The sequence below is a fragment of the Ammodytes marinus genome (genome assembly GCF_949987685.1).
Source record: "Ammodytes marinus genome assembly, chromosome: 17".
Classification (NCBI taxonomy): Eukaryota; Metazoa; Chordata; class Actinopteri; order Uranoscopiformes; family Ammodytidae; genus Ammodytes; species Ammodytes marinus.
In genome coordinates this window covers 27,770,331-27,796,692 of record NC_137221.1, presented here as the reverse complement: position 1 = coordinate 27,796,692, position 26,362 = coordinate 27,770,331, and the positions used below count along the sequence as shown (strand labels likewise).

The following is a 26,362-nucleotide window of genomic DNA, read 5'->3' as shown; positions in this document are numbered from 1 at the left end:
TCCAAATTTTAGATGTACGTTGGTGCTATCCTTATTAGCGTTCATAAAACAAATTGGAAAATGTCGCCATAAGGGGGTGCCAAAAACACAAGTATATCTCCTCATCCACTATAGCCTATTTCTATGCTATTTCTTTGCTTTTTGGTCTATAACTCCCAAATCAAACATCCCACATTCAAAAACTTTACATCCCCGGATTCTGTGAAGTGAGCGGCCGGCGCCGCGGTCTGCGACACCCGGGTCCCGAGTTGCGCCGGAAGGCTTGGCCCCCTAATAACTGCTTGCAGTTCTAGTTTGTTTTTTTCCGCGGTGTTTCGCATTTTGTTGACGCAGCGGCGGTGTGACGCTGTGGTGGCATGTGTTGCCAGATTGGGTGTTTTTCAGCTACATATTAAGGGCTGTTTACGCTGTCTTTTAGCGGGGGGTTTCTAAGGAAATCTGGCACTCGATGAACGATTGAACGACTGTAAGAGCGCCGTTCACAAACGCCAGAATGAGCGCGTTCGCAAAAACGTTCATGAGGCAGAAATACATACGTTCAGTTCACGTTCGCCCCCAATATGAACGAGTTCAGGCACAACACTGTCTGTTGGTGTGTATGGTGTTAAAGTCTGGCTAACCCATATCCCAAAAAGGAACTGTAATTATTCCAAAGAGTTCTTGGAAAAAAGTGATCATAAACCAATTATGATTAATATAAAATGACAACAACATTTTTATGTTAGTGCAAACTGTCATGTAAGTATTGAATAAGTTCTAATAGTAGTTCATAAAGGTGTTTTCTGGAAAATGTGAATGATACAGAAAGTAGACGTCATAGGTCAAATGTAGATAAAGTGTCTTTGAGTGACCTCCAAAAAAGCACTATATAAATTCTATCAATATTATTATGACTAAATAATCACCATTCTGCTACAGATTGTGTTCTTGCATTTTTATTTTCCCCTGCACAATTCAGTGCATCATTCATACAAATATAAATATATAAGTTAGAGAATAAATAGCATGTTCTATTTACAATGATTGTCATCATTCAGCATTTAACAGTAAACTTGTAATTATCCATTGTATCCAGCATTGAGATATCCGAGGTTGAGTATATTCAAAGCTTTCCATGAGTTGGCTCCTATTAAACAGGGCAATGACACATTTCAGTTCACAGATTAATTACTTTCTAAGTGCATAACACAAGTCAAGAGTCATAATGTCTAATTATTTGTCAGGGGGAGAAAACAATTGCTTTTTTTGGCAAGCTACAAGTCATTGAAACCTTCTGGCTTATCTTCAATCAAAACATTAACAGGAGCTTTGCATAAACACCAGAGCTAACACAAAAGACCTGCTGTATGCTTGCTGTGAGTAAACTGTATATGTGTGTGTGGAGGAGCCGACAATGGACCTTGAAAAAAGCTTATTATTTGTAAGCTAAATCCCAAGGAGATGACCTTCATTTCACTGAGGCAATGTGGGCCAAAAGTGAACAAGCTGCCATATTCAAGTACTGCCTGATCATTAAAAAGCTATCTGGTAATTTGCCCGTAACAATATAGGGCAGGACAGCAGATTCCAGCTCTGATACAGAGAAATAATTAAGTCAGACAAAAGGACAGCAACAACAGAATATCTTCTAGGACATTCAGATTGACAAGCAATTCCCGACATATATCGACAGAAAAACGTCCATTCAGTTGTGTCCGAACGAGTGCTTTGTCCAAAAAGTGATGGATCAGTGACTAATTAGTCATTGTTGATGTGGTAGGCCAAAAAGCCGTACATAACTTTCCATGTCCTTAGCTTTGATGGATCCTTCCTTGAATTGTGTAGACTGTTGAGTTCAGAGTGAATCTCTCTTAACATCTCCGTCCAATATTGCTCTTTCCATGGGGCTACTGTCTGTCTTGGGGAAGACCTCTGAGGCTCTGTTTTGTTGATCAAATGCTTGATCTTCTGCCTTCTATCTCCACCATGCACCTCCAAATCTCCAGAGTTCACGCGTTTCACCACCCTGAAGATGGCATTGAAGGCAGCCCGAGGAGTCTCCTGTCCATGGAGGTTGAATCCACAGAGTTGGATAGAGTCCTATGTTTGCTCAGTCCTCTACCCCCTCGTTCTGCTTCTCATCCTGTTAACTCCACCCGGGTTCTCATTTGATGAAAGAATCCCTTTTGCTATTGCCGTGTTGGTCTTGACCACAGATCTGTAGAAGAATCAAAAGAAAACTTGTAAGAGATGTTTCATCAATTATCATTAGATACAATACAAAAGGGATTTTAAGGTCACCTATTATGCAAAATTCACTTTTTCATGGGTTTTCAACTTTCAATATGGGTTGACTATGAGAAAAAACAACCCTCTCTTTTTCTCTGACTCCACCTTTCTGATAAGCTATGTTCAAAAACCCCCGTCAGGTGGCGTCTTAAAGGTCCCATATTATGCAAAATGAACTTTTTCAATGTTTATATACATATACATTTATTTGATTATTTATAACATAAATATGGGTCTACGGTGTGCCTAGAGACTGCCAAAGTATATTAAAAAAAACTCTCTCCTTTTCTCCCCCTCCCCCTTTCTGAAAACCTCCCCAATATACTCCAGTCAGAATTCTCGCAATTTCTGACGTAACAGACAGAAAGGCCACATTAATAACCAGGAACTTCCACGTGCAATAGTCTATGATAACCCCCCCTATTGGTCTTATTGGTCCACGGCCCCCAGATCCTCTGGTAAAATGTGCCTTCAACCGCCATATTGTTTTTCCCTCTAAGTGATAAGATGCCCGTAGTATCCTACTGAATGTTGCATAGACCAACACAGAAGCCTTTTGCTCATAATACACCAATTTATCTTACAAACAGCAGTCTAATAATGCTACGTTTATAACAAGACAAAGGATAGGAAGCTACTTGTGTAGTTATTCTATTGGTGAAACTAAAGGAATGTCCTCAATGTTATTTACCTAGTGTAGCATGTAGCTTCGGGAGTGAGTAGCATCCAGCTTTTGCTCAAAATCCTCTATTTATCTTAACCACAGCAGTCTAATAATGCCTTGTCGTTAATAAGACAAAGGATAGGAAGATACTTGTGCAGTTATTCAAACGGTGAAACTAAAATTAATGTTTTTATTGGTTATTTTCCTGACTGTGTATAGCGATTAGCTTCGGGACTAGCATCCAGCTTTAGCTCATAATCACATATTTATATTACCCACAGCTGTTTAATAATGCCTCGGTTTTAACAAGACAAAGGATAGGAAGCTACTAGTGTAGAAATAAAACTTTGAAGCTATTGTTTTCACTGGTTTTAAATCGGCTGAGTCAACTGCATATGCAGAAAATATACTGAGTCAACTGCATAGTTTTTAATATACTGAGTCAACTGCATATGCAGAAAATAATAAACACTGCCTATACACCACACCGCAAACACTGATTAAGCACTGTTCATAAGACTGCCCAAAATTCTACCTTTTAAGGTCAAAATCATGAATAAAGCAATCTTTAAACTACTCCCATTTGAGTAACTGGCCTACTCCTTCCAAATACTTTCAGTTGCAGGCTTCACATTCAATATGTACCTAGTTTTATATTATGTGTAGGCTATGCACAATTTATAGCAACATTTGATATCATTAACTAAAAGAAAACAACCAAATCCCTGTCAGGGTAGGCTACAAGATGTGACACACACACACACACACACACACACACACACGCATTGTAGAGTACTGCTTTAGTAAGTTCAAGAAGCCTATTCAGTGACATTTTAAACTGTACATTTAATTATTTTATAATTTCATATATAATCCGCCACATATTTGATCAGAAACTTTAAATTATACAACCACACATGCTATAAAAACACATTTTTCTTACAGAAATAGTGTCCCTAGAATAGTGGGTAGGCTACATTTTATTTATTTTTTGGTAATGCAGCATGTTTCTGTAAGTGGTTCCATTATTCCTTAGTGCCCTTATGATGTTTCTGTGTGGAAACGGGGACATTTCGGTGGAGGGGAATAATGTAACCTACTTCCTGTTAAGTGCTTTTATTATTGTAAGAGCCATTTACCCCGCCATTTACGTTTGTTTGTATTGTATTGTACTATGCCCAATTCGACCGCCTGGTGGCGGGGCTGAACCGGATGCAAGGCTATTAATCAGGTGCACTCACACCAGCCAGGTGCTTGCATGGCGGAAGGCAAATTGTTTTCGACCGTGCAAAACAAGCTCAGACTAACAGAGAATAGTTGTTGTATGTTCAAGTCGCACCTTTGTGTAATGAATAAAAGCAAGCATTCAAAACCCGAGGAACGAGTGGACATTCGAAAGTTTTCAACTGTTAACTGTCGCTATATGGCACGCGTCATAACACCAAAACGACATGCAGCCTAGTGGCTAATGGTAAGCCGTTACAATTATGATGGGGCAGAACGGAAGTGTCAGCCGTGTGAATGTGTCTGACTTGGTTTTACGGCGGAGAGCCTGAATTGTAAATGGAATGCGCCCTGAATTCACGGCAGACACTCTGATAGGAGTCGAACGGGTCCACCCAGCCCTAAAGGATGATGGGAAATGTAGGATTACATAGCAACGGTGGTAAATACGTCGGCAAACCACCATAATAACTAACCAAATAGAGATCAGATACTTCCAATGATCGAATATAATGATATTCTGATGTATTTTTCGCTAGAAATTTTTTCAAAACATATGTTTATGCCCTTACTAGCTGAAGTGTGACGTATTTGTGTCACCATGGTAACCCTTGAAAAATTTGCTCTGGGAAAAAAACTCGGTGGAGGGAGGGAGGGAGCGCTCTTGTCAGCTGTGTGTGTGGTATCTTTGATTTTGCCCAGTTGATCAACAGCTTGGCACGTAGCCTATTTGTGTACCGAACATTTCTTGAGAATTAGCCTATCAGATTTCAGACAGATCATATGAATTCGCAATATAAAGATTATGAAAATAAAGTACATAGGTCTCGCTAGAAATCTTATAATTGTTTTAGCTCAGGGCTGACGATAGGCTTGTTTCACATTCCTCGATATTGATTGGTTTGTAGAGGGGCGTGCGTCTGACGTCACCAGTTTGAATACACGAGAATATATTTTTTTCCTGCAGCCCTGTGTAGTTCTGTAGGCTAGTTTAACGTTATCTAGCTGGCAGAGTTTTTGTAAAGGAACGTGACATTGTGTCTGTTTGTCAAATTTTAACTTATTTACTTCTGATCGTTTTCGTTGTGCTGTTTTGGACCGCAGGGGGCGGGGCCATCATGTCAGAACGTCGATTGCCGACTTCCGGTTGAGCATGAACGTGGAGTAGGCAGGCGAATCGTGGCTCCAGAACAATTTATTTTAATTTTATTTTTTTGGAGCTACAGCTTACTTGGGGGTTACCCCTTTTAAAACAAATACTTTTTGTCCTCAAAAAATTTCGGGGAAGTCAAAGAAGATCGACAAAGCACAGATTCCGGCCACTGCTAGCAACCTAGCTAACACGGGCCCGACCAGCAAGCTAGCCAACACTCCGACTAAATGCCCTGTTACTGTTACGGAGACACGCTCCTCGGCCAGCGTTACAAAACTACTACCAGCGGACTTGGAAAATCTGCGCTCGGTTTTACTCACCGACCTCACTGAAACCGTCTCATCCCTGCTCGTCAAAGCTCTGGCCCCAGTCAACGCATCCCTCGGCGTCATTCAATCCACAATGGACCTTCATGCCCGGCGCATTACCGATGTGGAAGCAGGACTATCCGACTACAGTGACAGAATTGTTGTGCTGGAGAGCGACTATGCCATGCTGAAAACGGAGTACAATGCGCTCGTTGACAAGGTGGATGATTTGGAGAATCGTTCACGTATCCAACCTAAGGGTGGTGGGTATTCCGGAGAAAATGGAAGGCTCAGACCCGGCCAAGTTCATGACGGAGCTCTTTACAGAGATTCTCGGGCCCGAGTTCTTCCCCACACCGCTGAAGCTGGACCGCGCACACAGGCTGGGGAGAGCGAATGCCGCTGGAGGGGATAACAACAGAGCTTGGGCTTTTATTGTGCTTTTCCACAACTACCAGGATAAGGAGCGTGTCTTTGGGAAGAGAAGGGACAACTTGTGTTTTCGTGGGCACAAGATCTTTTTCTACCCCGACTTCAGCGCATCCCTGGCCCGGAGACGCGCAGCCTTCAACGACATCAAAGCCAGACTGTACAGGAAAAATATCCGCTTCGGTCTTCTTCACCCTGCTCGCCTCCGCGTGGATTATGAGGGACAAACTTTGTATTTTGACTCTCCCGCTGCTGCCCAAGCGTTCTACGATTCCCACTGGCAGGACTGATGGTATGTAACTCAAAAGTGATATAGAGGACTGAGTGGCGATGCCTGTAATGTTTAATTTAAAGCTCCCATATTATACACTTTTCGGTACTATTATATACCATATTATATGGTCTTAGTGGTCCCTAATACGTTTTTCTTTAATTGTTTGCTGAAAAGGGGGAGAGTGAGAACAGGAGAGATTGTTATTTTTTAAAATATTTTGGCAGTCTCTAGGCACACCGTGGACCCATGGATGTGTTGGAACACATTTAAAAGTGCATTTAGCATAATATGTGACCTTTAAGGCCAATTGTTTCGGGGTTCAAAGTGTGCTATTATTGCCAATGTGGAAAACGTTTTCTTTTTGGTTTAAATCGCCAATTTAATCTAAACCACTACCTTTTTTATTTTAGTTTTTATATACAAATATTTTGGTTACTTCATTTTGTAGCTTCATTTACACTGTTGCATTGGAAGTTGATTCGAAATCGCAAAGTGAATGACTATGTGCCGAACACCATGTGAGGTTCTCACTGTGTTTCTGGGGCTCCTTTTGAATTTTTTTGTATTCCCCGATTGTTTTTTCTTTTTATAGTTCTTGAACTGGCCTCACTTAGACGCCCTTAAGTTGCCTCTCACTCGTCAATGGTGACACGTTTGTGACCTTGTTGTCGCAGTGTTAAATATGCTATGTTAAATATGCTGTAGCTCGTGTTAATATGTTAAATAATGTGTTTTGTTTACACACACACACCTCATATGGAGCCAGGCTCTTGGAGGATAGTATAGCTAGTTAGTTAGACTAACCAAGTAATAGAAGGTGGATGCACTGGTGGTTCTTCTATGTTTGCCTGCAGTTCTCTTTGTTTGGGAAAGAGGGCCTAGGATTGGGTCGTTTTGGGTTTTTGCTGTTGTGTTGTGTTTTTATTTTTATATATACATTTGTTGCTACTCTCATGGTTGTTTGCCCACACTTATCTTTTTATTTGTTTGCCACACTCCTTCCATGCCAGCCCACTCAGCGACCTAAATTATGACCACCATTAACTCTGGTAGTGTAAGGCAGTGGTTCTCAACCTTTTTGAGCCGCGACCCCCAATTTAACATGCACTGCTGTCCGCGACCCCACTCCGTCCGCCGCCCTCCCCCGCCCCCCCCGCCCCCCTTCCCGCCCGCATAATGGATAATGGATAAAGCACTGTCCGTGGTGCTGGAACAACGCCGATCAATACACCGCTACGTCGCAATTTACAAATCAGATAAACACTTATGATCACACTTCAGCTATGACTTTCTTTATCATTTTTATTTTTAAACACTTTTGGATTTTTTCAAAAACATAAAGCAGCATCAAGAGGCTAACTTTTTACGTCAGTAACATACCGACAATGCTCGCTACATCCCATCATATTGCTGGTAGTTGAGCCGGTTAAAATGTAAACAAATAGGCCTAACGCAAACTTTCTTTTTTCTTTTTAACGAAATAAAACGATAACCAGAGTGTGCTATTTAGGAAGCCTCAACAAAACACACTAGAAAAACAGCCCGTGTTTCATTTTAAACATATATGTTGCTGAGAGCTTAAACATGAAAAAGAACGTCATAACATTTTGTAATAACAACTAAAGACTCTCAATCACTACCACTATTTAATGTGATGGATGGGCCTGCTTGTTTGAACAGATCAGCTGCATTCTTGGCTTTATGTTAGAAACAGCCACTCGGAGATCAGAATCAACAATAAGGAGTCGCGATCTGTATTTGTTTTTCATGTATGTCAGCGCAGAAAAGGTCTTTTCACACAGATATGTGGATGCAAATGGAAACAGTACATCGGTTGCTGCTTTTGACAGTGCTGCGTACTCTGTTGAAACTGACAACCAGAACTCTTCCAGTGCGCATGCCGAGAAAGCAGTCTGTAATGTGCGGTCAGAGGAGAGATCGAGCAGGGCGTCCTGCAGCTCTGATGGCAGGTGATGCGCGGTGGAGGTGGTGAAAGGCTGGCGTATCCAGTCGTACTTTTCCGGCGTGTCATCATTTGGGAAGTACTTACTGAAACTTTCAATCAGGCTTCTGAGGTGAGAGGCAATCATTCCTTTCATAGTTTGAATGGATATATCGTAACTATCCATAAAGTCCTCCAGCTCTGGGAACATTTCAACACTCCCCCCGTCCACTCGCGCAGCCCATCGCTCCAGCTTTCTCTTAAATGCCGTGACTTTATCAGAGAGAATAAGGACATTTGTGTTTGGGCCTTGTAGGGACAAGTTTAAGCTGTTTAGTTTGTCAAAAATGCTGGCTATATATGCGAGGCTCGCGACCCACTTTGGGTCAGTCAGATAGTCAGCAAGGGGAGAACTACAGCCTGATAAAAATATGCGGACCTCCTCACGCAGTTCAAATAGCCTCGTTAAAACTTTGCCATGAGAAAGCCACCTGACATCTGTGTGAAAGAGAAGTGCTTCGTGGTCTGATCCCATTTCCTGACAGAGTGTGGCAAATAGTCTGCTTTGCAGTGGCCGTGATTTAATGAAATTAACCATCTTAACTGATGTTTGGAGAACATCACGAAGCTCTGGCTCGAGGCACCGGCCAGCAAGCGCTTCCCTGTGGATCATACAGTGCAGAAATTTCACATGGGGGGCTACCTCCAACACGCAGGCCCTCAAACCTTTTCTTGCCCCCTGCATAGCTCCAGCTCCATCTGTGCACACAGATACACAGCTCTCCCATCTCAGTCCTTCTTTTTGTATGTTACTGTTGAGCTTGTTGAAAATGTCCCGTCCAGTGCATGTTCCCTCCATTGATGAGCAAAACAACATATCCTCGTGCATTTTCCCTTCGAAGCTGTACCTCACAAAGGCCAGCAGCTGCGCATCTCCTGACACATCTGTGCACTCATCAATTTGCAGGGAAAATCTTCCACTCTTACTCAATCTGTCAATGAGTTGATCTTTAATGTCATTTGCTATGTCCTGAATGCGGCGCCGAAGGGTGTCGTTTGACAGGGGAATAGTTAAAAGAGCGTTAGATATTTTCTCCCCATGCATTGCTCTTGTCATTGCTACAGCTGCGGGACGGATGAGACTTTCTGCGATCGTGTGAGCCTTTTTCGATTGAGCCACCAGATACGCGACTTCATATGAAGCTGCCAGGGCCTTAGCAGGGACTGTAAAATATTCACTCACCGCTGTTTTTTGCATTTTTAGTTCTTGCTCCTTGCGCTGGAAAAAATCAATTGGCTTATCAATTAAGCTGCGGTGTTTTGTCTCTAAATGTCTTAAGTTTTACTGGCTTCAAGCTCTCTTGTGCAAGCACCTCAGAGCAAATGACACACTGTGGGTAGTCAATGCTGTTTTTTGTTGTGCAGGAAAAGCCATATTTCAAAAAGTCGCGCTGATATTTACGGACCCTGAAACGATTATCAGCCCCCGGTGTCGGCTCCAGTGCCATATGTTTCTCAGGTGGTGGTTCTGGTGGCTGATCTTGGGATCCCTGCTGCTGACAGTCTTGTGCGGGAATACTTTTTCTTTTAAGCCATCGCTCCATTTTTTCAGCTAGCTAGCAAACTTTCTGCATCTGTGGCTAAAACAACAACGCGCCTTTTTTCACCTTTCCCCCGACTGTGCTTCACTGACCAGAATCTCACGCGGACACATCAAAATCATACAAACGCCGCGTTGATACAATTAATTTTAGAAATGAATTTCAATGAAGCAGAACACAACTAAAACAACTGTTTGAAATTATGTAATTTAGTATTAATGTAACAACTCTTAGGCGACTGTTATAATGTTTAAGTAGCCTAATGTTCAAGTTTAAGTTCTGCAATTTCAGACTGTCTGTGAACGCGTGTGGCCGTTTGTTGTGATGAGGTGAGGAGCGGGGAGGACTGGAGAGAGAGCTGTGTCTTTTTATGTGTGAACAAGAAGGGCAGACATGAGACTAGTGGACAGGTTCTTTGTTATTGTTTTGGTGTAGTTACGGCCGACAGTCACTGGTTTTGAGTGATAAAATGCCTGTTTAAGACCAACCGCTCGTCGTCCTTAACGTCCGGTCGGACACTACATTAATTTTGCGCATATATACAGTATATATTTCCAAAATGATTTGGCGACCCCCAGAAATAATCTCGCGACCCCAATTGGGACAATGTAAATTTCATGGATACACTCTTCTCCTCCCTCCCAAACTTGAATACGCATCGTCTTATTTTCGGGGGTGACCTAAACTTTGTTTTGAACCCTGCTCTAGACCGCTCTAGCCCCAAATCTTTAACTCTTTCTAAAAAGTCCACTTCCGTATCAACCTTCATGAATGAGAACGGGTGTGTGGACCCTTGGAGAACCTTAAACCCAGTTTCTAAATCATTCTCTTTTTTCTCGGGGGTCCACCACTCCTTCTCCCGTATAGATTATTTTTTTATTGACAGAACTATTATGAGCTCCGTCCATTCAGTTGAGTATTTGGCCATAGTGATCTCAGACCATGCTCCCTTACAGTTAGATATTTCTTTCAGTCTACATAAAAAGGTGTGCCCTCTCTGGAAATGTGACGTGTTACTACTCTCCGACAAGGATTTCTGTGCTAAAATATCTCAATCTATTGACACTTTCATACTCACTAATAAATCTGATGAAATTTCACATTCGTTATTTTGGGAGACATTAAAAGTGGTTTTGCACGGAGAAATTATTTCTTACACTTCTCACAAGAATAGTGAACAGAAAAAACAGCTGCAAGTTCTGACTGATTCTATTCTCAAACTTGATGAACAATATGCTAGAGACCCTTCCGATGAGCTGTATAAAAAAAGACTAAACCTACAATCTGAATTCAATCTATTATCTACAAAGACAGCGGAACGCTTGATCTTACATTCTCGCGGTTTATCATATGAATTTGGTGAAAAAAATAGTCGGCTATTGGCACATCAGCTCAAGCGCCAGACAGCCTCTCGGCTATTACCTCAAATTAGAGACGGGTCAAATAATCTTGTTTCTGACCCCCAAGACATAAACAAAGTTTTTGAGACCTTTTACACCTCCCTTTATAAATCTGAACCGCCTTCTGACACAAGTTGTATGGACAATTTTCTTAACAATTTGGAGTTCCCCACTATTGATCCAGAGTTGACCATTGATTTAGACAGACCTTTGCAAATTAATGAGATTAAAGAGGCTATTAGATCCATGCAAAGTGGCAAGGCGCCAGGTGCAGATGGCTATAGACTTAGACTTTATTGTCCCCAAGGGGAAATTCTTTTTCACTTCACATTACATTTAAGGGCTGCACGCCAACAGACAAGACAGATGGACAACAGACACAACAAAATAAACATGCATACAGAATATATAGACAGAGTGGGACTGGGGTGATTTTATCTTGGCCTTTTGTTTAGTGCTGCTATGACTGCAGGCACCAGGCTTTTGCCGTAGCGGGCCTTCCTACACAGCAGGGACCTGTACCTGCGTCCTGAGGGCATAATGGTGAAGTGACAGTTGAGTGTGTGTGTGTTGTCCTGTGCTATTGTAAATGCGATGCGTAAACTATGGGACTGAGTTTTATAAAACATTTTCTGACAAGCTTGCTCCAATCCTATTAGATATGTTTAACAAGTCATTGGCGAATGGTTCCCTGCCCCAAACACTTAGTCAAGCAGTAATTTCACTCTTACTTAAGAAAGACAAAGACCCCACAGAATGTGGATCTTACCGTCCAATTTCACTGCTTAATATAGAGAGCAAAATCATTGCCAAAGTTTTAGCAAAACGTCTTGAAAGCACACTTCCTCTGATTATCTCTGAGGATCAAACTGGCTTTATCAAGGGTCGGCACTCTTTCTTTAACATCCGAAGGCTCTTAAATATTATCAATATCTCTGGCCATTCTCTGTTCCCGGAGGTCATTGTCTCCTTAGATGCGGAGAAGGCCTTTGACCGTGTAGAGTGGGGGTATTTATTTGCTATTTTACACAAATTTGGGTTTGGTGACACACTTATTTCATGGATTAAGCTGCTCTACTCCTCCCCCTTGGCCTGCGTCACCACCAACTCTATACGCTCCCCATATTTCCCACTTTCCAGGGGGACGCGACAAGGGTGCCCACTATCTCCACTACTTTTTGCCATAGCAATTGAGCCCCTTTCTATTGCGCTTAAGGCCTTACCCCATTATCAAGGTATCTCACGGCATGGTGTCTCTTTATGCAGACGATCTTCTGCTTTATATAACCAACCCAGTATCCTCTATTCCTTTGATTCAGTCCGTCCTTAGAAATTTCGGCTCATTTTCGGTCTACAAACTAAATTTTCATAAAAGTGAATGCTTTCCAATTAACACTCTGGCTCAGATTATCCCACAGTCATCAATACCTTTTAATTTGTCTCAGCAGGGTTTTAAATATTTAGGTATCAAGATTACTCACAAACTACATTCCATGTTGGAGGCCAATTTCACTCCTTTAGTAGCCAAAATGAAATCAGATTTTCAACGTTGGAGTAGTCTGCCCCTATCACTTTCAGGCAAAGTGCAATGCGTTAAGATTAATATCCTGCCTAAATTTTTGTATGTTTTTCTATGCCTTCCTGTATTTTTACCAAAGAGTTTCTTTCGCACACTAGATCAGGAAATCACTACATTTATATGGGGAGGAAAGGACCCTAGGATCAGTAAAACAGTTTTGCAGAAGCCAAGGAATAGTGGTGGCCTTGCGCTCCCTAATTTCATGCACTATTATTGGGCTGCCAACATACATAAACTTGTTTACTGGCTAAAAAATCCTGATGTGGACTGGTGTAACCTAGAAGCCCAGTCATGTCATTCGTCTTCCTTGGCTGTGTCTTGATTCAGAGACCACGCACTTGGTAGGACGCAGTCTCGCGGTCTATGAAGGCTATAGCCTATGAAGGCCGATTTTAAGGCCGGTTTTAAGGCCAACGAGCCTTGTTAAACGAGACGGTCTCCGCAGGTCTCCGTTTACGAGCATTTCCGGTTTACGTAACAAGCCGTTACCTTGCGTGACGACTCGCCGCTCCTGTGCTGCCTAGCAACCCTGATTGCTGCCAACGGAGACAGCCCTGTCAGGGGAGGAAAAAAGAAAAATAAGTTGTCTACCAGACGAAAAGAAAAAAAAGTACAAGAAAAAAAGAAAGGAAGATAAAAGTTAAGAAGATGGAGCAACACGTTGCTGTTTTGTTATTTTTTATTTTATTTTATGCAATCTCTGAAAAAAACGCAATGAATCTTGGGATATGTTGGGCCACGAAGGATACATCTGATGCAGCCTTCAAAACTGCTTCAAAACCGTGAAACGAAGGCTGCATTTCACGACCGCATATGAGGAGCCTTGCAAGGAGCCTTGCAAATGGGACAGCCTTTGCGCGCCGCTATGACGCAATCGGTCTTCAAATGCAGCCTACGAGGCCGGTTCCAAGACCGCAACCCCTGAATCAAGACACAGCCCTTATCTGCACTGGGGCCTGTTTCAGGTAGCTGGTTTTGAGGCAACCCGGAGTTTGTTCGCTCTGAGTTGGTGGAAACTCTGGGTTTTCCGTTTCAGGTAGCAGGTTCAGTGCAACCGAGAGTCAGTTACTGCGGCAACATACGCCGTGGGTCTAACCTGCTCGGTAGGTGGTTAGACCTACCCGAGTTTGTTTTCACTTTACGCTGCAGCTCCGACTGAAGAAAGAGTGTCACTGTCACACGCGTCCCTGTACAGTTTGAAGCAAAATCACTCTATAGAAATCTCCATCGGGATGTTTTTATCATTTCCTGATGATTTTACGTTTGACCAATCATTTATCTGATCAGTAGCCTTGTTCTCAGCCCTCGGTCCGTTCATATAGGCGGCCACCTTACACATCGTGACATGCTCTACATTCAGATTAATAAACCTATTTGTATTGTATGTTTTTTAACGTCTGTGTCACTGAACAGATTTATGTCAGGTGGATTCATGTAACGCTGCGGCTGCACGCGATCGTTACAGTTCACTTCTGCGATCCTAAAGTCACAGACGAGCCTCGTTAAATAGCCTAATATGAATATAAAAATTATATAATAATGTAAACTGTGATCACTTGAGGAAAATGGATCTGGTAATAAATCAATCAGGCTCTTCAATGGAAACTGTCACCTAATGTGTCTTGACGTTAATGTCTTTCACTCCCCATTTAAAAGAAGCGACAGTCTGTTCTGTTTGCTGCACAGTAGGCTATTAGACTATAGCTTGCCAACATATTATACAGCAAATATAAAACACTGTCAGCAGCAATGCTGTGCCGCGCCAGCTTTATTACTTTACAGCTGATATGCGTAACTTTTTAAAATAGGCTTCTCATACGGAAGCGAAATGATTCTCTTGACAAAAAATGTTTGCTCTGTTTTTTTTTTCTGAATTGCCGAGGAGATTAGATCAGAGTTATGAGACAATATCCCGTTAATTCTTCTCCATAGGCTACCATAAGCTCATTCGTTAATATTTCTAACTCTAGTGGGAGGAGCGGAGATTTCTGTTTTTCTTTTTTGAGAAGTGGAGAAGTGGGAGGATCAATCATTTGTTTCTTCTGTTTCCATGGTGAATCATGTTATCAGCGATCCATTGACGATGGCTTTTATGCACACGCTCCACCCAGAGTGAACACGCTCAGAGTTGATAAACCCAACGCTGATCCACTGTTCTGAAACCGAAAACCCAGAGTTGCTTATCAACCCTGCGCTCTGAGTTTACCAACTCAGAGCGCAGGGTTAAACCCAGAGTATGTAAAACCAGCTACCTGAAACAGGCCCCTGGTCTTTTCCTCTCTCCCTCTTTCCCCATCCCGTCATTCCTCCAACCTTCTGGTGCAGTCCACTTTAAAAATATGGATACAATTCCGCCGACATTTTAAGTTTTCCTCAGCCTCTTTTCTTGGGCCTATTGGCAACAACCATCTATTCGCTCCCTCCATTTTGGATTCAACCTTTACTCTTTGGTCCAGGCTAGGCCTCAATAGCTTCAAAGACCTCTTTGTTGATGGTATTTTCCCTAGTTTCAACACTTCATGTCTTAAATTTAATCTGCCACGCACAAATTTTTTCCATTACCGTCAGGTCCGTAATTTTGTGCGCACAAAATCCGATTCCTTCCCCGGCTCCCCAAGGAGAAACAATGGGAGAGCCTTTTTGAGCTTTCTCCTACCCAGAAGGGACTTATATCTGTAATTTATCAAGGCACAATGTCACTTAATAATGAGACACTCCTCAAGTTAAAGTCCAAATGGGAGGGAGAACTGGGAATGATATTGGCAGCTGATTGGTGGACATTGGCTTTGGCTAGGGTGAATTCCACCTCATCCTGTGCTCGACTCAGTCTGATCCAGTTAAAAGTATTGCATAGAGCCCACCTTAGCAAATCCAAACTTCATGAAATTCACCCCGATTCTGATCCACAATGTGATCGCTGTCACACGGCAGAGGCAGACCTGTCATGATCCCGCTTGGGCCCCTTGGCCTTGTGTGTATTTTCCCTTTCACCCTTGTCTTTGTGCTGAGCTAATTATAGGGGTGGAGCCAGGTGTGCTGGAGTCAATTAACAACATTCACAGCTGCCTTCAATCCTCATCAACTGCTCTACATATACCCGGGCCTACCTTCCAGACACTGCCAGATTGTAGCTTCTGTTTTCATACAGTCAGTTCACTCTCTTGCTCACCTGTTTACAGCTCAGTTTTTTTGCATTTTTTCCTGGTTAACCCCTGTTTCTCTGCCACAGTTCTCCCGGCCTGACTCCAGCCAACTGCTCCAGCCCTAGCTCTCCAGCACTACTCCTCGGATCCCTCCTGTCTGCCTGCTCTAGCCTGCTTCCACTCAGCCCCCTGGACTTGCCCCGTTGCTCTCTCCCTGGACCCCCATGCCAGCCAGTTCCCCTCCCTGGATCACAGTCCTAACACCCTGCTGGTCTCTCCTGAAATAAATCATCTTTTACTTATACTGTCTCCGCGCCTGTGTCCTCCAGACCCAACCGTTACAAGACCTTTCACATATGTTTTGGTTATGGCCAAAGCTTACAACATATTGGTCTTTAATTTTTGATCTATTTTCAAAGCTGTTAAAGCGCAGCATAAAGCCATGCCCGTGTCTTGCCATTTTTGGAACACCTGCAGAGCCCCTCCCTTGTACTACTAATGAGGTTGACATGATTGCTTTTGCAACGCTTTCAGCCAGGAGAAGGATACTTCTGTCTTGGAAGTCACCTACTCCCCCTGCTTTCTCAGCCTGGCAGAAGGACATGATGTCATTTCTCAACTAATTTTGTAATGATTGTAATTTTTTGTATTTTTTGTATTTTTTTGTCTATTAATGTACTGTCTTTTGATGTTTGTTGTTTCCGGTTTTTCTGAGGGTACGTTCTAGGGGTGGGGGGCTACGAAAAATTTGAAAAAACGGTGACCTCTGGTATTGAACTCTGTTTGTTTATTCATGCTTCTCACCAATAAAAATTGTTAAAAAAAAACAAAAAAAACAACGTCGATTGCCGACCTGATAATGGGACCTGATATATAGCCCCTTAACCAGTGAACGAATGAAGTAAAATATGAACAGATTCATATACTGAAGTGCTGTGTAGTCCAGGCAGCCGCTCAGACATTGCACACCTCCAGCTTTGACTACAGTTGCATATAAAAATATAAATAAATCGCCCGTCTCCCCGCTCCTACACTCGTCAGCAGCTGATTTATCCTCTTTTGACTGAAATAGCCTGTGTTTTATATAAAACTTAGGACTATTAACATACAATCAAAAGTTCCCCGAGAGGTAAATATGCCTTAATGACAATAATGCTGACATTGAAATTTCAACCAAACATAATCAGATAGGTAAATAAATTACAAAAAGTAGGTTGTTATAATATGTTCATTAAAACGTAATCACGGACAAAATACGTTTGTTAGCCAAACGTAATTGAGATTGCCGAATAGTTCTCTGGGAACATAATTTTGATGAGACAGGGTTGCTTATCCACCACCATACCCCAAAGATGCAACAAGTATTTGTTTGAGCTTAAGCAGATATCTAAACTATCCAAAAATAGCAGCAATGCTAATACTCCTTTGTGAATTCTTTCAAACCCTACAAAGGAATGCGGGCCACTCTGTCTGCTACTACCCCTATACTGTAGTAACATTATCATTGACTGAATAATTTTGCTTCCTCTTAGACTGGTCCTCTACATCAACATGCTGTTCAAGCTGGTTACATGTATCAGATAGAATCTCCTTTGATACTATCATCCACAGGAGCGTACGTGATGTGTAGCATCTTTGTTTGTAGTAGGTTCGGGTAGATCGACGTAAGAAGAGGTAAGAACCTAGATGTAAGAAGGGGGGCGCTCACCTTTTTTGGCAGAATCCGGAGCAGGCTTTATCGGCTGAGTTGAGGCATTCGCAGCGGTCAGCTGAGCGGCGGCGGCGGGACAGGGGACTTCCAAGGCCATATGGGAGGAGTTTACTGTAAAGGAAAAGGAAAGGTCTGAGATCTTGTTGGTGAAAGGTGGAATGGACTGCCACTGCAGTTTCAGGGGAAGGGGATTTGTTCACATTTGCAGAGACTACAGTTAGTCTACATCAGGGGTGCCCACACTTTTTCAGCTTTTGAGCTACTTTTACCAAGACAAGATCTACCTACTATACAAATGGAAAACATATATTTATTTAAACATATATTGATCATTATTTATATGTACAATATAAGTTTGTGTACCTTGCATAACCCATATTGCCAGGCCCGCCTCAACCTGCAATTAGGCCCTGGGGCTGAGAGGTTGCGTACACTCAAAAAAAAAAATCATTGGATCAACGTAATTTTATCATGACACCTAAGGTGCACGTAAACAAATCATGTTATATCAGCTGACCTTTATCATGTTATTTGAACACATCAAACATGTGTGGGTTGAACATAATATTATTTAATATGTTCATTCAACTCATTTGCATCTCATTGAATTTAAATGTTTGTACTTCATTGGACCAACATGATTTTATCATGACACCTATATTGCACGTAAACAAATCATGTTATATCAACTAACCTTTATCATGTTATTAGAACATAATGATAATACATGCATTCAACTCATTTGCTTCTTTTTGAATTTAAATGTTTGTTCTTAGTTCCTATGGTTCAATCATTTTTAATGACCCTACATGCATAAAGAATGACAACATGCAATTTAATTTTACATTTTATTCAAGCTTTATAAAAACATTTCCCTACATTACCCACAATGCAACTTTGCTACCGAGTAACATTACAAGAAACAATTTACCAGATTACATTAACACAATGTTTTCACATAAGCAGTGGCGTTTCCCCATTTAAGGTTAAAGCTCAATACCCATTTCCCCCCCAAATGCATCCAAAACATATTCTCACCAAAACATTTGCAACTAGTAAAGGTAAATTAAAATTATCATACAATCTTACAGTATTTGCAAGTTCTTATGGTCTAAGTGCAAAATATAATAAAAATATATATATAAATAAAGAAATTAAATAAGAGACACTGTAACCTACAAAATATTCTTGGCCCATAAGAAAAACAGGTAAGATATCACCCAGCAAGATCTGTACATGACTGGAATATGCATTTAATCACAGTTTTAACAGAGAGGTATGGAAGAGTATTAGGTCCATGGGAGATAGAGAGAAAACTAGCACCTCAAGTCGATAAAAGTCGAAATTTTGACTAAAGAAAATACAATGACGATAAAAAAGACGAAATACAATGGTCTGAACTTCTGGTATCAATAACTCTTTAGTAAAACGTTATTTAAACCCAAACGTTTTCATCTTTGCTATGGTCATAAGGCAGACAATTCATTTTTATTTCGACTGTGTGCATAATGAAAGAAAAAATAATCCTTATGCAAATGTTTTCCCCCCTCTTGGCCCAAATACTACCGTAGAGATGCCAGTCTGCCCAACAAAGAAATGTCAACCTGACCAACATTCTCGGTCCTTCGGAACATTTGTATGAATTAGCATTTTAAACTTAAAAGCACAAACTAATAAAACCATACATTGTAGAGCAAATTTACTTGATGAGCTTATTTTTTTAGGATGACAACCTCTGCCCATCCAGATTCAGAAGAATCTTCTGTATCCCTCCAAAAGTTAATTTGCGCTCTGGTGGATAGCTCATGTTAAAGCCCAATATTGCCCAAATGAATGAGGACTCACACATTCAAACAGGACACCGCTGTCCTCTGGTCTGGGTCATCTCCAGGCTACACACCCTCCTTCTGTAAGACACTCCCAGCAGTTTGCACCATGGAAGCACTGGCCTCTGTGTCTGTGTCCTGTGGGATAAAATACATACAATTTTCATTTATATGTGCTTGAATTCATGACTTCTGCCCAGCACTGAACAAAATATATTCAAATAGTCAATATTATTAAGGATGTTTAAAACTGAACACTAAATAGATCAACCCTTTTCAATACACACCTTGTAAATATGCACCATTTCTCCAGCTGCTCCACCTTTACATCGAGATATCTCCATCAGGCGCGGGGAGATCTGGTCGAGAGCAGCAAAGAATGTAGAAACTAGAGGACCGGTTGATATGTGGTGGAACTCCTTATCAATCTGGAACACATTAATGCACATGTCACTATCCCTATCAGAACATCAAAGTATAAGAAGAATGAACAATTAATTATAAAGTTGTTAAATAACTATCAATTGAGAGAAAGGAACAACATCTTGTTCTTCTGTATGTGCACTCAGTAAACAGAACTGGCCATCTGTTTAGAAGTCTGAAACCAAAGGCTCTCCTGTCTAAGCACTTGACTGTAACACATCCTCAAAGCTATACGTTTACATGGGCACTGGGACAATCAGGTGTGACATCTCAAATCATGTTCAGAACTGTAGGGATAACAGGTGCATCTACAAATATTAGAAAAGCACGGAAAAGTCCATTCAAAAGTGAGTTCCAGATTCTACTCAAACTCCAAATTACTCAAAGTGAAATACAGTATGTCAGACCTTTCTTTTGTTTTAATTTTGATTATTATGGCTTAAACCTCATGGAATAAGGATTTTGGTAGATGCACCTGTATGTCCATTGACTTGCTAAAGCACTTTTAATGGTATTATGAAAAAGGTGATGATGAGTGGTGTGTATAAACAGTACAATGCAACATCAAACATTAAGCAGAGAAAATTGGTGGAAATCAGCTAACAAGGCTTCATATTGAAAAAAATTACCACATAAGGACTAGTATCCTCTGGAATATAAGTGAATTCAGTCTGCAAAAATACAGCAGTTGAAACTAAAACATTTTAATACTGCATTCAAGCTAAATAACTAATCCTCACATGATGTAACGGGTGTGCAACAGTTCTTATCATATATATTTAAGTGCACATCCGTTAACGGTATAATGTCTGCGTTGTGTTTCTGGGGGGGTGTGAATGGATGGAAGGATGGGAGACGGGAGACTTGACCACAATGGAGTCTGGCTGTTCACATTTATTCGGATCTGCATGAGCCAAAAGAAAATAATGTGTCACTGCATAAACTGTCGTAGTCGGGACCAACATTCCCTCCTCCACTCAGACAGATAGCAGCAGTCACGGTCCAGGTTCTATTCCACAATCATTAACAATAGCCCGGGTAACTCCAAACAACTCTTTTCAACAATAAATCACCTTCTTAAACCCCCTTCACCATCCCAATCTGAGGCCACTGAGGAGAGGTGCAACATGCACATCAACTTTTTTAAACAAAAAGTAAATAACATCCGCTCAAAACTCTCCTCCACTGCTGTCCTGCCCCTTCCAACTGCTGACCCACCGATTGACTCTGTCCAGACCCTTTGCTCCTTCTCCAGCATCACACAGGAAGAGGTGGAGGACGTCATCAGGAAAATGAAGCCATCCACCTGTGCACTAGACCCCTTCCCTACAGCTCTGCTGAAGGCCAACATCTCTGCCGTCTCTCCGCTCATCACCAAAATGATAAACCACTCCCTCCTCGCCGGCCATATCCCATCTGCGTTAAAAACTGCTGTCATCAGACCAACATTAAAAAAACCTACCCTTGATCCAGAAGTCCTCTCCAACTACAGGCCCATCTCAAATCTCCCATTTCTGTCAAAAGTTCTGGAAAAAACAGTTGCAGCACAACTTCAGGATCACCTCATACAACATCACCTGTTTGAAAAATTCCAGTCTGGTTTCCGCCATGGCCACAGTACAGAAACAGCCTTGGTAAGGGTCACAAATGACCTCCTGATGGCAGCAGACACCGGCTCCCCATCTCTCCTCATCCTCCTGGACTTAACAGCTGCTTTTGATACGGTTGACCACAATATTCTCCTCCACCGCTTGCAATACACCATTGGACTATCAGGAAACGTACAAAACTGGTTCACCTCGTACCTCACTGACAGAACTGAGCACGTCGCCCTGGGCAAAGCAAAATCTCACACCAACAACGTCACCTGCGGTGTCCCCCAGGGCTCGGTGTTGGGCCCCACCCTTTTCTCACTGTACATGCTCCCCCTGGGCAGTGTCATTAGCAGGCATGGGTTATCATACCACTGCTATGCTGATGACACACAGCTCTACATCAGGACAACCCCCACTTCTTCTGCCCCTCTGCCAACATCCACACTGACCACCTGCCTGGAGGAGATAGAGGCGTGGATGAAGCTCAACTTCCTACAACTAAACAGCTCCAAAACAGAAGCCATCCTTGTTGGCACGCCACATCAGCTCCGCTCCCCAACCATCACCAATATCACCTTCTCTGGCCAAAACATCCCCCTTTCCACATCTGTCACCAACCTTGGTGTTAAAATGGACCCTCAACTCAATTTTGACACCCACATCAAACACCTCTGTAAGACAGCATTCTACCACCTCAAGAACATCGCCAAACTCCGTCAAACACTCACCCTGGCAGATGCAGAAAAGCTCGTCCATGCCTTTGTTTCCTCAAGGTTGGACTACTGCAATGCACTCCTCATCGGGATCCCTGGCAAGAGCATCCAGAGGCTCCAGTACATTCAGAACAGTGCTGCCAGGATCCTGATGAGGGTGCGCAAGCACGACCACATCACCCCCATCCTGAAATCACTGCACTGGCTCCCTGTCTCACTCAGAATTGAGTACAAGGTCTCCCTCCTCACGCACCAGTGCCTTCACGGACATGCCCCCCTTTACCTTCAGGAACTCCTCACCCCCCCCGACAACCTCACGTACACTCCGTTCAGGATCCACTCACACCCTCCAAACCCGACATACAAAGCTGTGCACCATGGGTGATCGGGCCTTTTCTGCTGCAGCCCCTAGACTATGGAACGCTCTCCCTGACCAACTGAGGGCCCCACAGACTACAGCTCTTTTTAAACGGAACCTCAAAACTCATCTCTTTAAAAGAGCATTTGGCTAAACTTTCTTTGAGGTTCCCCCCTTTTTAAGCACTTTGAGATTCTTGAATATAAAGTGCATTATAAATAAAATTTATTATTATTATTATTATTATTATGTGTCTGTGTGTACTTTTGACACTAGATCAACCAAATTAAATTAACTTACCATATATTGCAGGGACACATGTCATCTCAGAGGATGGGGACTGCAGCTAGAGTTCAGTTGTATTTCTGGTTCAATAAAAGAAGATAAGCAGTTTTAAAATGTTAAAAACATAAGCAATATTTATATTTTAAGTAAGCATAGTCACACACACACCCCCCCCCCCCCCCCTCCCCCCCTCTTACCAACCTACCTACCTACCTCTCATAGTCCCAGACAGGCCCTTAGTTCCTCCATGGTTAGCCCCCTGTCTCCGTCCCGGTCAAAGTACTGGCTGAACTTCTTGGCACATCGTCGCAGGCTCAAACCTCCGTAGCGGCCGCGCCTCTCGCTCACTCAGCTGCCCACTGAGGTCCACGTCCAGCTTGGGTGAAGTGCCACCGCAGCACCTGCTCCGGGCACAGAGTTACTCAACTTAATGTAGATGAGCATGTGTTTGATAAATTCAACAACAAAAAATAAAAATAAAAAAATAAGAAACTGCTTTAAATATTACATGATATGAACCTAAATACGGATAGTAAATTCATCATTTATAGAGGCAGATAAATCACATGCTATATTTTAAGCTATGCATCTATCTTCAACTTGCTTGCTTGTAATTACCTTGCCAGAACATGCTGCGACAGACCTGCTGTTTGATTAACCCACTTCTCATTGGATTAACATGCACGTGTATAGTTGATCTGAATTTTCTTCTAATCACGTATTATGGACAAGAATGAATCATGTAATGAAGAAAAACACGATTGAATCATGTCAACTACAGTAAACCTTATTTAGCCAGGACCCTAACTGAAAATCTCGAAGCTCACATCACACAGCTAGAGAAGCACGATAGTCTTCTACACCCATGAACACTAAAAAACACTATACGTGTGTTAGCTAACTAACGTTTGGGCTTCTCCTTACATTTAAATAATGTTAACGTGGACCGTTTGTACCGCATTTGAAACAGGGCTGCGACTAAGTGCTGGCACTCTCCCTCCGACACACACGCGCGCGCGTCTCTCTTATCGCAGACAAATTTAAGATTTGTTTAATGTTAATCTCTTGGCATCCATTTTCATGTGCCGCAGGAAAACAATCATTAATGAGAAATGATGTACTGTGGTGTAAATTATTGAAACCTAGCGAAGGCAAAGTTAAGCTAGCTAGTGCTAGTGACACTCAAAAACTTTGTTTAACTGAAAAATGTCTCAGAGGGGCTAGTAACTATTATTCATCACTTACAACATTGTTGAATTGAACAAATTCACGAATTACTTACATGTAAGATGAAGGTTGGCAAACATTCAGTGGCATGTGCTGGTCATTGTCGGCAGTGTCCGTTAAATAACTGCATCCAGTCAAGAGCATGGAGCATGCGCAGTAGCTGACAGTACAACAGTTGTTGGTTTGATTAACCCACTTCTCATTGGATTAACATGCACGTTTATAGTTGATCTGAATTGTCTTCTAATCACGTATTATGGACAAGAATTAATCATGTAATGAAGACAAACACGATTGATTCATGTCATCTAAACATATTCCTAGTTAGCTAATCAAACACATGCCCTAGTTCATTTTTTTGAGTGTAGGCTCCCTGAGTGGCCGTCTTACAACACAAAATGTGCAATATTTGTTTTGATTAATAAACAAATCATTTTAAGGTAATACAGTATTTCTCATGGGAATTTGGGAGACTGTGGTCGGGACTCAGGACCTTCTAGGGGGGTCCGGGGTCACGCCCCCCGGAAGAAAAATTTGAACCTTTTAAAAAAATCTCTCTGTGGAGTCTTTTTTTTCTAATACAGTATAGCTCAATATAGGCCCCTGATCTTCGTAGCCACAAACAATGTAATTTAAAGAATAACAAAAATGCACTTGCGCATGATAGGCCACTGATCTCTGTATGCCCCCCTACAAAGGTTAGTGGCCTATAATGAGCCAGTCATGTGTTTATTTTTTTAAATAACGTTATTCGGGGCCTTCAAAGATTAGGAGCCTATATTGAGCCAATAACATTTTTAAGAATACCATGCGATCTACCCACAATGCCTTCGCGATCGACCGGTAGATCGCGATCAACGTAATGGGCCCATTACGTCTACATCATAAATCAAAACTTAATTATTTTGAGGCAAGAGTGTTTGTTTGTAAAGGCAGCTTTCTAAATTCATTCCAGAGATCCCATTTTCCTGTGAGGAAAGTTTATTTATTCAGGTATGAGAATATACTTTAGAAAATGTTCACTTCTCCGATACACCAAAAATGACAAATTTAAGATTAGGTGTTGAGAGGTTTACTCAATTCTCCAAAAAAAGAAGCTTTGTGGTGTGTAAAGTATTTCGCAGCCTCACCTTGGTGTGTTGACCCAGATAATATCCAGGTGGCAGAAGTAGATGCATTCTTTATCCTCCCAGCTGTTACAGGAGCAGCGTTTGGTCCTGACGCGGTGTGGCTGTGGAGACTGAGCCGGCTGCTCTGCCAGCTCTGATAAGGGCAGTACACAACCTATAAACACACAGAGGATCCAGAGATTAAAAAGTGCTAACTAACGCTTTCCACTGTGACTGTGCAGTTCAGTGACTGATTATCTCATGTAAACATATAGAAATCCACACCCACTTGTGCAGTTAAACAAATGTGATTGTGATTAATAGCTTATCATGTCTATCGTATAATAGGGCAAGGGACCTAATCCAAATCAAACAAGAAGTGTAAACTTATCAGAGAAAATATTTTCCAGAAGGCTGGACCCAGCTTACTTTCTGTGGCGACTGGTAGGGTCAAAGGCTGCAGCATTAAATAATTCAGTCGGCATCATAATTATTTTGCTCAACTCATTTGCATTGCATTCATTGCTTGCCAAGAATTGATCAAAGTAGTGCTTTACAATAATAATGTTATTATGTCAAAGAATGAATTAAATGTATAATTTTGAATAAAACTATATTTAACCCCCCTCCCTCCCAAACAATCCTGTACAAATTAGTTTAAGAACACACTGAAATCCATTTAAACCAAAGACATGTTACTCACCCTCTTGCAGAGCCATGCAGATGATGAAAAAAGTCAGTGTCTTGCACACAAAGGTAGCCATCTGGATAATGATGTGTGATGCTCTGATGTGTAGAAGTAGCAGCAGTTACTTTGCTCTCTCCAAGAGGTTTGAATGAGTAACATAGGAGCAACAGGTGCTTTGTGTCCAGGCTCCTTCCAGCACCTCATCTTATATGGCTGATATCCAGCTGGCTCCTCCCAACTATGTGTGCTCGCCTGTCTGTTGTTACACAACACCACACACATACTCCACCCGCCCTCCTCGCATTCCAGCAATGACCTGAATACACAGGCCTGTCAGCGCCCCCAACAGGCCAAGAACGGCAGGGAGAATGTGATACTGAGATTTGTACAGGTCACATTTTGGTTTTTGGATCAAAGAGCCAGAAGCTGATATTTTCTGGCG

General features: G+C 42.0%; 1 protein-coding gene across 1 annotated transcript; it reads right to left on the bottom strand.

Annotated features, from left to right (window-relative positions):
- Window positions 1–1,750: 1,750 nt before the first annotated feature.
- On the bottom strand, window positions 1,751–26,052 carry LOC307264576 (endothelin-1-like). The gene is made up of 4 exons (XM_080046010.1): window positions 25,936–26,052; window positions 25,254–25,407; window positions 17,694–17,807; window positions 1,751–2,197 (listed from the first exon to the last, which is right to left on the bottom strand). The coding sequence occupies exons 1-4, from the start codon at window positions 25,994–25,996 to the stop codon at window positions 2,098–2,100; spliced, it is 429 nt and encodes a 142-aa protein (XP_079902136.1). The 5' UTR covers window positions 25,997–26,052; the 3' UTR covers window positions 1,751–2,097.
- Window positions 26,053–26,362: the final 310 nt, after the last annotated feature.